This window comes from Hemiscyllium ocellatum, chromosome 3 (assembly GCF_020745735.1).
Source record: "Hemiscyllium ocellatum isolate sHemOce1 chromosome 3, sHemOce1.pat.X.cur, whole genome shotgun sequence".
Classification (NCBI taxonomy): Eukaryota; Metazoa; Chordata; class Chondrichthyes; order Orectolobiformes; family Hemiscylliidae; genus Hemiscyllium; species Hemiscyllium ocellatum.
In genome coordinates, this window is record NC_083403.1 from 115979436 (window position 1) to 115991685 (window position 12250).

Here is a 12250-nt window from a genome sequence, read left to right on the forward strand (position 1 = left end):
GTGCATGACTCTGTTTGTTTGGCTTGTCCTAGGATGGATGTGTTGTCCCAGTAAAGTCGTGTCCTTCCTCATCTGTATGTAAGATGATAGTGGGTCATGTCTTTTTGTGGCTGGTTGATTTATAGTGTCGGGTAGTTAGCTTTCTGCCTGTTTCGCCAATGTAGTGTTTGCTACAGTTTTTGCAATGTATTTTGTCGATGACATTCGCTTTGCTTGTTGTCTGTAAAGGGTCTTTTAAGTTCATTAGCTAGTGTTTCAATATGTTGGTGGGTTTGTGGGCTACAATGATGCCAAAAGATTTTTAAAGTCACTGCATGATTTCTCCTCATACAGCTGAGATGTGGACTTGTCGGGGTGAACCTTGTGGTTGAAAGTCGTTCAGAAATCGTTGGAAAGCTGAGGGACAAGGTGTTCTGATGCTGGATTTTGCAGTTCAGCAACGTAAAGAGAAATGAACAAATTGGAAACAAGTTTGGCCTGTTTTCTGCAAAGACTGACATTTGCAGACTGCATCCTATGATGTACAGTACATCTGCAGTTTGGGATTATTGGTCACATTAACGCATTAATAAGGGAATTCTTCTGTAGTTTAGTGTGTTAGTTGCTTGCCAGGTAATATTTAGTTAATGTTGGTTTTAGTTTTCATAAAGTGAAAGGTAGATAAATGAACCACGACTAACCTTGATCAGTTTGCAGTGGCCTTTTTTAACTTGGACATGTTATATTGTGAGACAGACAAATGGGACAAAAGTCAGGGTGAGGTCCAACTTTACTGAATATTATATCGAGGAAAGAATAATCAGAATCTAGCATTGTACTTTCATTAAACTACAGGTGGCTCTTGTATAAAGCGTGTTTTGGCAGTGACTTGGCTATAGCGTTGCTGAATTAGGGAATGGTATTTTCGAGAACCCTTAACTTTGTTTGCAATAGCGTGATTCCAGTGGCGAACAGTTTGTATGCTTTGTTCTGTGCAGGTGCTGATGTCTGTGAAGTCTTTATGCCATCCTGTGCATTCGCCAATGTCAGCTACCAAAACAGCATGTGCGAAGTATGGTACAAACGTTGAGCAGCTTCATCTCAAAAATTAAACTAATGAATGTTCATTGTTCTCCCTCTGAGACTAGAATATTCCTGGATAAGCCCTGTATAATTCCTGCAGGACTGCAATATGTTTGTACATACCATTTTAGATATGGGGTAGGGGGCTGCTGGGGAGAAGATAACAAAGAGTACAATAGGTGAATGGGGGTGGGGATGGAGGTGATAGGTCAGAAGGGACGATGGAGCGCATAGGTGGGAAGGGAGATTGGCAGTTAGGACAGGTCATGAGGACAGTGCTGAGCTGGAAGGTTGGAACTGGGGTAAGGTGGGGGGAAAGGAAATGAGGAAACTGGTGAACTCCACATTGATGCCCTGGAGTTGAAGTGTTCCGAGGCAGAGGATGAGGCGTTCTTCCTCCAGGCGTCAGGTGGTGAGGGAGTGCTGGTGGAGAAGGCCCAGAACCTGCATGTCCTAGGCAGAGTGGGGGGTGGGTTGAAATGTTGGGCCACGGGGCGGTGAGGTTGATTGGTGCGGGTATTCCAGAGATGTTCCCTGAAGCGCTCTGTGAGGAAGGGTCCAGTCTCCCCAGTGTAGATGAGACTGCAACGGGAGCAATGGATGCAAATAATAACATTGGTGGATGTGAGGTGAAACTTTGGATGTGGAAGGTTCCTTTGGGACCTTGGATGGAGATGTGGACGCAGGTTTTGCAATTCCTGTGGTGGAAGGGGAAGGTCCCAGGACCGGAGGGTGGGTTGTTGGGGGACGTGGACCAGACCAGGTAGTCACAAAGGGGAGCGGTTTTTGCGGAAAGGGATGGGGAGGGAAATATATCCCTGGTGGTGGGGTCCATTTGGAGGTGGCGGAAATGTCGGCAGATGATATGGTTAATGTGAAGGTTGGTAGGGTGGAAAGTGAGGACTGGGGTGTTCTGTCCTTGTTACAGTTGGGGGGTGAAGTTTGAGAGTGGAGGTGCGGGATGTGGATGAAATGTGATGGTGGGCATCTTCAACCATGTGAGAAAGGAAGGGGGCCATCTGGTGTGTTCTGTGGTGGAACTGGTCCTCCTAAGAGCAGATACGGTGGAGGCGGAGGAATTGGGAATAAAGGATAGCATTTTAGCAGGAGGTAAGGTGGGAAGAGGTGTAATCCAGGTAGCTGTGGGAGCCGGTGGGTTTGTAAAAAAATGTCAGTGTCAAGTTGGTCATCATTAATGGAGATGGAGAGGTCCAGGAAGGGGAGGGAGAAGTTAGAGATGGCCCAGTTGAATTTAAGGTCCGAATGGAATGTGTTGGTGAAGTTGATGAACTGCTCAGCCTCCTTGCGGGAGCACGAGGTGGTGCCGATGCAGTCATCAATGGAGCAGAGGAAGAGGTGGGGAATGATACCGGTGTAACTACAGGAGATGGACTGTTCTACATAGCCGACAAAGAGGCAGGCATAGCTGGGGCCCATACGGGTGTCCATGGCTACCCCTTTGGTCTGGAGGAAGTGGAAGGATTCGAAGGAGGAAGTGTTAAGGGTGAGGACCAGTTCAGCCAAACAAATGAGTATGTCAGTGGAAGGGAATTGTTGGGGATGTCGGGAGAGGAAGAAACGGAGGCCTTGGAGGCCCTGGTCATGGCAGATGGAGTTATAGAGGGATTGGATATCCACGGTGAAGATGAGGCATTGGGGGCCGGGGAAACTGAAGTCTTGAAGGAGGTGGAGGGCATGGGTGGTGTTTCGAACGTATGTAGGGAGTTCCTGGACTCCTTGCTACCTTCTCCCCAGCCTGGAGGCTTTCTACCTCTATTCCTGATGTAGGGTTTTTGCCCGAAACGTCGATTTTTCCTGCTTCTCGGATGCTGCCTGACCTGCTGTGCTTTTCCAGCGCCACTCTGATCTAAACTCTGGTTTCCAGCATCTGCAGTCTTCACTTTTGCCTTGTACATACCATTTGCCTTTCTAATTTTTTTTGTACCTACATTTTACAGAATCTACTCATAGATTATATCTCTCCATTTTTGCTAAAATAATGATAGTGACAAGAATGTTGGCAAGAAGAATCCTGGTGATAAAATTGTGGGTAATGCATGCAAAAAAAAGCTATCGTAGGGAAGCTAGATGCGATAAAGCGTTTTCAGCTCAAGGAGAGAACATGTCATATAACTCGCCTCACGGGAATGAGGGAGTCTATCTTACACACCATTAGAGGCAACGCTGAAAAGACTTAAGCAAGCTGTATTGCTGGAATAAGTCTGAGTGCCAGCAAATCTGAGAGGTCATGGCCCAAGGAACTTGAGATCAAGGGGCTTCTAAGTATTTGGATAGAAGATCAAACAAAAAAGCGACTTGGGACAACCTTTCTCACCCATAAAAGAGAAAACCTGATCCATTTATGAAGATCTAAATAAACATGCTCAAACTCCTGCCAATATGCCTGCCCTTATGCTTCCAGTGGGTGGTTTGCTGATTTTAGGAGTCACTATGCATTCCATAACACAAAGTTAATTGGTGAATCTACCTGTGGTGATGATGAGCATGCGCTAGCATTTTATCCCATCGTTTTAAAAAGAAAAATTGGCAAAGAAGGCTACACCTTAGATCAAATCTTCAATTTGGATGAGACTGGTTTATACCGAAGCAAATGCCAGCAAGAACCTACATTTCTAAGAATGAAGCATGTACTCCAGGTTTAAGGTGGTAAAGGATCATGTGACTGCTGCTGGATGCCATTACCAATGGCAACTTAAAGCTTAAGCCATTGGTGGTGTACCACTCCGCCCTTCTGCAAGCCTTGCAGGGTTACTTTGAGTCTATGGTAGGTAGGCATCTACTTTAGATCAAGCAAAAAGGGTTGGATGACAGGGCCAATTTTTTCTGACCTTATTGTTTATATTTTGGAAAATGTTTTGAGACAGTATTGCCAAGCCAAAAAAAAAATCTGGATTTCAAGGCTCTCCTCATCTTGGATAATGTGCCAAGCCATCCTGCCACCATTGTAAGTTTTCTGAAAACATCAGTGTTATTTCTATCTCTGAACAGAGCCTCTCTCATTCAACCCATGGACCAGGATGCAACATCAGTTTTTAAAATTTATTTTTTAAGTCATATATTCAATAGGCTAAATGTAGTTTCTGACAGGGACAATAAGGACCATGTTCTTCAATTTTGGAAGAGCTTTAACATCAAGAATGCTATTGACGTTATTGTGGAGGCTTGTGGGTGATGTCACTAAGGGCTACCTGCATGCAGTTTGGCGACAGCTTCTCCTGGATTTTGTTTTCAGGATTTTAAAGAATGCGAACTGTCAGACAAGCTCGCAAAAATCAAAGAGCATTGTGTTGTCTTTGAAGCAAAGCAGGTTGGCTTTGAAGAAGTGGAAAGTGACGATCTTGAAGAGCTGCTTGAGTCCCACTGTGAAGACGCCTCTACAGCTGATGTACATCAGCTTGTTGCTGAAGTGGAAGCTGGAGATGAAAAAGATGAAGTCCAGGATGCAGCACCATAAGAGCTTTCCACTTCTCTTTTGTCTTCTATCCTGAGGGAAATTGAAAGGCAGTTGCAGCTGCTGGAGGACAACAATTACAATGCAGAACGCAGCAGGGTAGCAGTTCATTCAATAAGATATCCTATGACACCCTCTGAACAGTTTCTTCAAGACAGAGGAAAAAAGAACAAAGCAGCAAAATCTGGATATCTTTTTCATTTAAACCAACCCCCAAGAACCAGGCAGAAGACAATCAATCACTGCCACCCACTTCTGCAACTACAACTGCACCTGAAGGTGATGGTGATAATGACCCGGCTATAACAATATTTTTTCTTTGTAGTCAGTTCGATGATAACGTGGTAGTTATGTTCATGTGCAATCCCCTGTTATAAGAAAATCGTGTAATCATAACACTATGTTTAAATTAATGGGGCCAGGATCGCATGATAACCAACACAGGCTTTAAAATTTTGCATATGGAAACAGTGTATCCAATTCTCCAATCATACTTTAGCAAATTTGCATTAACGAAACATGCGTTATTGCAAAACGACCTGTAATGTGTTAAGTTTACTTTTGTTTTGTTAATTTAGATTAACAAAACAAAAGTAAACTTAACACATTACAGGTCCTTCGGCCCTCGATGTTGCGCAGACCTGTCATATCAATCTGAAGCCCATCTAATCTACACTATTCCATGAATGTCCATATGCTTGTCCAATGACGACTTAAATATACTTAAAGTTGATGAATCTGCTACCGTTGCAGGCAAAGCATTCCGTACCCTTACTACTCTGAGTAAAGAAACTACTTCTGACATCTGTCCTCTATCTATCACACCTCACTTTAAAGTTGTGTCCCCTCGTGCTCGCCGTCACCATACTTGGAAAAAGGCTCTCCCTGTCCACCCTACCTAACCCTCTGATTATCTTCTATGTCTCTATTAAGTCACCTCTCGACCTTCTTCTCTCTAATGAAAACAGCCTCAAGTCCCTCAGTCTTTCCTCATAAGACCTTCCCTCCATACAGGCAACATCCTAGTATATCTCCTCTGCACCCTTTCCTCCTTTATAATGCAGTGACCAGAACTGTACACAATACTCCAAGTGCAGCCGCATCAAATTTTTGTACAGCTGTAGCATAACCTCATGGTTCCGGAACTCGATCCCTCTATTAATAAAACACTGTATGCCGCCTTAACAACCCTGTCAACCTTGGTGGCAACTTTCAAGGATCTGCGTACCTGGACACCGAGATCTCTCTGCTTATCTACACTACCAAGAATCTTACCATTAGCCCAGTACTTTGCATTCCGGTTACTCCGACCAAAGTGAATCACCTCACACTTGTTCGCATTAAACTCCATTTGCCATCTCTCAGCCCAGCTCTGCATCTTATCTATGTCTCTCTGTAACCTATAACATCCTTCGTCACTATCCACAACTCCACCGACCTTGGTATCGTCTGCAAATTTACTAACCCACCCTTCTACACCCCCATCCAGGTAGTTTATAAAAATGATGAACAGAAGTGGACCCAACACCGGCCCTTGCGATACACCACTAGTAACTGGACTCCAGGATGAACATTTCCCATCAACTACCACCCTCTGTCTTCTCTTAGCAAGCCATTTACTGATCCAAACTGCTATATCTCTCACAATCCCATTCCTCCACATTTGTACAATAGCCTACTTTGGGAACCTTAGCGAATGCCTTGCTGAAATCCATATACACCACATCAACCAGTTTGCTCTCATCTACCTGTTTGGTCACCTTCTCAAACAACTCTAAGGTTTATGAGGCACGACCTACCCTTCACAAAACCGTGCTGACTATCCCTAGTCAAATTATTCTTTTCTAGATGATTATAAGAGATAGAAAAGGTTATAGATCCTAACACTTTACCAACAACTGAAGTAAGGCTCACTGGTCTATAATTACCAGGGTTGTCTCTACTCCCTTTCTTGGAGAGGGGAACCACATTTGCTATCCTCTAGTCGTCTGGCACTTCTTGTAGACAATGACGATTTAAAGATCAAAGCCAAAGGCTCGGCAATCTCCTCCCTGGCTTCCCAGAGGATCCTAGGATAAATCCCATCCAGCCCAGGAGACTTATCTATTTTCACACTCTGCAGGATTTCTAACACCTCCTCCTTGTGAACCTCACTCGCACCTAGTCTAGTCGCCTGTATCTCCGTAATCTCCTCGACAACATTGTCGTTTTCTAGATGGTGGCTCAGTGGTTAGCCACCTTTCGTTTGTCCTTAACGTATTTGTAAAAACTCTTTGGATTCTCCTTAATTCTATTTGCCAAAGCTATCTCCTGTCCCCTTTTTGTCCTCCTGATTTCCCTCTTAAGTATACTTCCTTTATACTCTTCTAAGGATTCACTCGATCTGACGTGTTCTCTACCTTACCTATACTTCCTTCTTTTTCTTAACCAAGCCCTCAACTTCTTTACTCATCCAGCATTTTCTATACCTACCAGCCTTTCCTTTCACCCTGACAGGAATATACTTTCTCTGGATTCTCATTATCTCATTTCTGAAGGCTTCCCATTTTCCAGCCGTACCTTTACCTGCGAACATCTGCCCCCAATCAACTTTCGAAAGTTCTTGCCTAATACTGTCAAAATTGGCCTTTCCCTAATTTACAACTTCAACTTTTAGATCTGGTCTATCCTTTTCCATCATTATTTTAAATTTAATAGAATTATGGTCACTAGCCCCAAAGTGCTCCCCCACTGACACCTCCGTCACCTGCCCTGCCTTATTTACCAAGAGTAGGTCAAGTTTTGCAACTTCTTTAATACGTACATCCACATACTGAATCAGAAAATTGTCTTGGACGCACTTACCAAATTCCTCTCCATCTAAACCTCAAACGTTTTGCTTGCAACAGCAGTGCTTCTCAAACTTTTCCTGTTGCGTCTCCAAATCAAGGTTGAAAAGATTTTGAGACTCTGAAGTGAGAACTGGCAGGCAAAGGACCTAAAGAGAGCAGGCATTTATCTGTTAGAACAGGAGTGCAGCTGTTATAGCTTGCACAGACCTCCATGTGGCACTTTATGCCTCGGGACTTGCACCTTCACAATGTACATTTGCGGCCGCACTTGTGCTCCTGATTCCACTTTGGGAAGCGATGTGCTGGATTTCTAAAACTCGGCCAGTGTTGCATTAATGTATCTTGAAACCTCTATAGGGACAGGATTAATTATTTCACTATATATTGTATTGATGACTGCAGTAAGTGCAGTGATGTTACATTGATCAAGAACATGTAAATTTAAGGGCAACAGACGTGCGACTGTTATATTCTCAGCAAAGTCTGACTGTTTACTGACAGTGTCACAAGGTTATTGTGACTTGCACAACTTTGCACACTACAGACGTAAGTTTGCTTATTGTTGACAAGTTTCAGATTTTAAATTAGTCCTTTTGCATGATTTTATATTTTAATTGCAATCTCTCCATTTAAGCATGTCATGTTAGACAATTATATTTTTTTCTGCAATGCTCGTTTTACAATGGGATGCCGGGGGCAAGGTTAATTTTTTTGTAGTTGATTTTGCATATTGTAAATTTTGTTGCAATGAACTTTACAATCTCTTATTTTCATTTGTATAGCATTTAAACCCTCAATTATTCAGTTTCAAAAAGTTAATTATCTGAATCTCTATTCTTCCCCAGTGCTGTCTCTGGGTCCTCGTTTGTACTAATCACTTCAAATTTTCAGCTTAAGACCTGTTTTACTTAAATAATAAACAGAATTTGGTAGGATCTCATACTTTCCTTTTTTTTTCATTATTTTCAGTCAAGAGGGCAGTAAACCTATTCCCATGAGTTACCCTTTTGTGTATTATTTAGACATGGGTTCCATCCCTCATCTGTTTTGCTTTATGAAGGGGTGGTCTTTCAGATTCTGATAAAAGATTTCTAATCAAAATATTAAATGTGTCTTTTCAGGTGCCGATGGTTCTGTTTTGAATGCGTTTTTTAAAATATGGTGAACTCCATATATTGCTATGCAATTCAATTGATGTTTTTAAAAAGCGATTATACAACTAACCTGAGGAAAAGAAATTCCAACAGCGACCAAGAAGACTCAGACTCCTGAAGAATGGCCAAAGACTGCAGCAAAAGAATGGTTCTTCAAGGTAGTGATCAAGTGCATAGGTAGTGAAGTTAACAGTGCCAATTCTAAAAATGCTTCCATTGTTTGAAAGCTGATTTGAAATAAGTTTATTTGAACTTAGGCTGAGCTTTCTTTCAAAGATTGCAACTCAATCTTGGTCTTGTTTTAATTTCCAAATATTTTCACTAATCTCGTTTAAAATCTGGTATGTTTGTGTGTATAACGATAGCTGGATGCATCCTCAAAAAAAATAATAACCAAGCTGGGCTTCAGTGTGGATGTATTTTTGAGGTTGCAAGTGACAATATTAATATTTTGTTATCTATAAAAGTTATACAGTGTATTGTGTAGCAAAGAATAGTGGGATATTGAGTTTTTCATGGATTGAAACAAAACAACACAATCTGTAGAATTTATCAAATCATCTGGGCATGAGAGCTATTTTTTTAGTGGGACGAACTTTGATTTTTCAGGTACTATGGACGATTAAATGTCGAATGTGCTCCTTAGACTTGCCTTGAAACTATCCCTAAACTTTTAGATCACTTGTTTAAAAACATTTTTGTATCAGTGTCATTTTTTTCTTCAACAACACGTGTGAAGAGTTTTAGGATGTTTCACAATGTTAAATGTGCTATGGGAATGCAAGTTGGAGAGAAACGTAAAATGTTAATGTCCCAGGAGTGTTTTCTCTTCACTCAGTGCGTTGCTTTTTCTGTCAAAAATAACCCTGTTTTATTCTTCTCATATATCTGACTGGATTTAATGGAAAAAAGACATTTTTCTACATAGATACAGACTTTATTAGCAATTTTACGTATTAACAAGCTTTTTTGGCTTTTCCTGCTCTGGAAATGCAAGTAACATGTAATTCTCAAGTGACATCATTTATTTTAATTCACGTTAATGTTGCAGGCTGTTCTAAAACCTAATATAAAGCTGCCAACTATCCCTACTTCTATCCTGACCCCAAAGAGTTCTACTTTGAATTCTTAATAGATTCTAATTTGTTGAGTTGCATATACAGTTTAGCTCATCATGCCTTTTATTTCTCCCTTTTCAAAGCCACATCTTTGCAATAGCAATAACATCTTTTCTTAAAATGTTTTCTATGACACAGCAGAGTTTTCATCTGTTTAACATCTCTAAATTATTTCAGTTTAGTCAGATGTTAAAGCCTGAGCATAGGTGATCACACAACGATTTATTGAAATTGAAAGATATGGGGAGGAACCCATTTTTTTTTGTGTTTGTATGAAGTGGAAATCTAAAGTTAAGCAGACTTGTAAAATTATATGTCCTTACAGATCCAATTGATTAGTCATCTAATTTTGTTTTCAGTTTTGGATATGTTTCTAGTGAATTTTCATAAGCCTTCAACCAACTTAGTCAAGGCTTGTATGTAATATCAAAAGACTTATATGTAATATTCTAATTATTAATTGAATGCTGCTGTTTGCAGATGTGGTGGCATTTGTGGACGTGTGGTCCTCAAGTAAGACTGAAAACTACTCAAAACCATTCATAGGCCACTTGACTGATATGGGTGCCACAGTGAGTATTGCTTTCTACATATTCAAAACTGTACGAAATTTGAAAATGGCAACTTTTGATGTTATCAGCCTATTATTTTGGAGGAGGAGGTTACCTTGTATTATTCAGTTACTTAGTTGCTAGGTCATCTTATAAATTCAGGTAAAAGTTTTTTTTCATATTTGAGTGCAGCTTTCAAGCCATCCTTGAAGTCTTCTCCGGCTGTACGTTGAGCCCTTCCTCCAAATGAGGCACAGGTAGTTCTCCAATAGTACCGTAGATGCATACCAGTGAAACCTCGCTTAATAGGAATAATGGAGCCTGTGGGAAAAGTGAGATTAGGGGCAGACCAGCAAAAAATATCACACTCAATCACTCAAAAATCACCCAAAAGTCTAATGTAAAGTGTAGCACGGCCTGAGTGAAAATCAAAATCATATTTATTAATGAAACGAAAGTAAATTTAACACTTACTTTAAAAAAATGTAAGAAAGCTCCTCTCTACAATAACTCTCAAAAAGCTGCTCTGTTGGACGCATGTGCAGAAAGGCATAAAGACTGGTGATGACCATGTGCATGTGCATACCAGCAAGGAGGCAGGCACTGACAGCACACTTGTACAGAATGCACAAAGATTTTGACATAGACATTGCATGTGTGCAGAATGGAGTAGAGTCTTCGGTGAAGACGTCAGTGCATGTGCAGAATGACACAAAGACTGACACTAACTTCGTGCATGCACAGAATGGTGTAGAGTCTTCAGCACAGACATCGGTGCATGCGCAGAATCTCACACACAGACTGGTATCAGTGTCACAATTGTGCGGACACCAGTGCATGCACTGACGACAAGAACATTGCATGCAAACTGATCCCTGCTGGAATCCTGCTATTGCCAATGGGAGGTAAGCATTCTCCAAAATACCATTCCCTAATTCTTCAGTAACATTATAGTCAAACACTCATTTCGGCAATGCGATTATAGCAGAACTGCCTGTAATAGAATGTCTGCAACAGAAATTGCAATGGTAAAAGCGTGTCAAACCAGATGAATATTGGGACATCATTAACTAGATTTATGTATTGCACTGCAATTAAATTCTTTTGATAAAATATTTCCTCATGAATTACTTCCAAATAAAGAATAATACAGGCTAATAACTGTTGTGTTGCAATTGAGGGATATGAGCGTAAGATTGAGTAAGCCATTCAGCCCCTCAAACCTGCTCTGATATTGTAGATTGATTGACCATTTTCCTCAACATTAATTTCACTGTACTCCATCCCTTGATGTTATTAGCATCCAGATATCTATCGATGTCTGTCTTGAACATACTCAATGGTTGAGCTTCCACAGCCTTCCAGGATAGATTGCAAAGCTTTCACTATCTTCTAAGTGAAGAAATGCCTCTGAAAGACAGTCTTAACTGGTTTAATCCCTAATTTGAGATTGTGTTCCCTAGTTCTCGACCAAAATCAGGGGAAGCATCTTTCCTGTGGAGCATTTTAAAATTTTTATGTTTCAATGAGATATTGTATTATTCTTTTAAATATGTGAGAATGCAGGCTCAGTCTCCTCAATCCCTCATCCCCACTGAGACATTACTGCAGTACCAAGGATAACTAGAGTAAATCTTTGCTGTACTCCTATGCCAACTGTATTCTACCAAGGATGCCAATGCTGCACACAATACTTCAGATGTGTTATACAATTGAAGAAAAACATGTTTACTCAGTGATCAAATGCTTTTGCTAGAAATATCAGAAATATTGCTATCCTTTCAAATTGCTTGCTGCACCTGAACGCTGGCTTTCATTGACTTACAAATGAAGGCATCCTGTCTCCTTTGGACATCACACTTTCCAGTCGCGCTCTGTTGAAGAAATACTGTGCACCTCTTGTTTTGCTCCTATAAAAGTAGATAACCTCCCATGATCCTCGCTCTATTCTTGGGTTATGAGGAGAAGGCAGCAGAATGGGGTTGAAGATCGTATCAGCCATGTTCGAATGGCGGAGCAGCTCGATGGGCCAATTGGACTAATTCTGTTTCTACATCTTAGT

The 12250-nt window shown here is 41.2% G+C and overlaps 1 protein-coding gene across 1 annotated transcript in view; it reads left to right on the forward strand.

Annotated features, from left to right (window-relative positions):
- Window positions 1-8531: 8531 nt before the first annotated feature.
- The window catches only part of mcph1 (microcephalin 1), a 308959-nt gene continuing 305240 nt past the window's right edge, over window positions 8532-12250 (forward strand). The window contains exons 1-2 of the mRNA XM_060821596.1: window positions 8532-8677; window positions 10118-10209. Of these exons, the coding sequence (XP_060677579.1) occupies window positions 8641-8677; window positions 10118-10209 (129 nt within the window). The 5' untranslated portion in view covers window positions 8532-8640. The remainder of the gene's footprint in view (window positions 8678-10117; window positions 10210-12250) is intronic.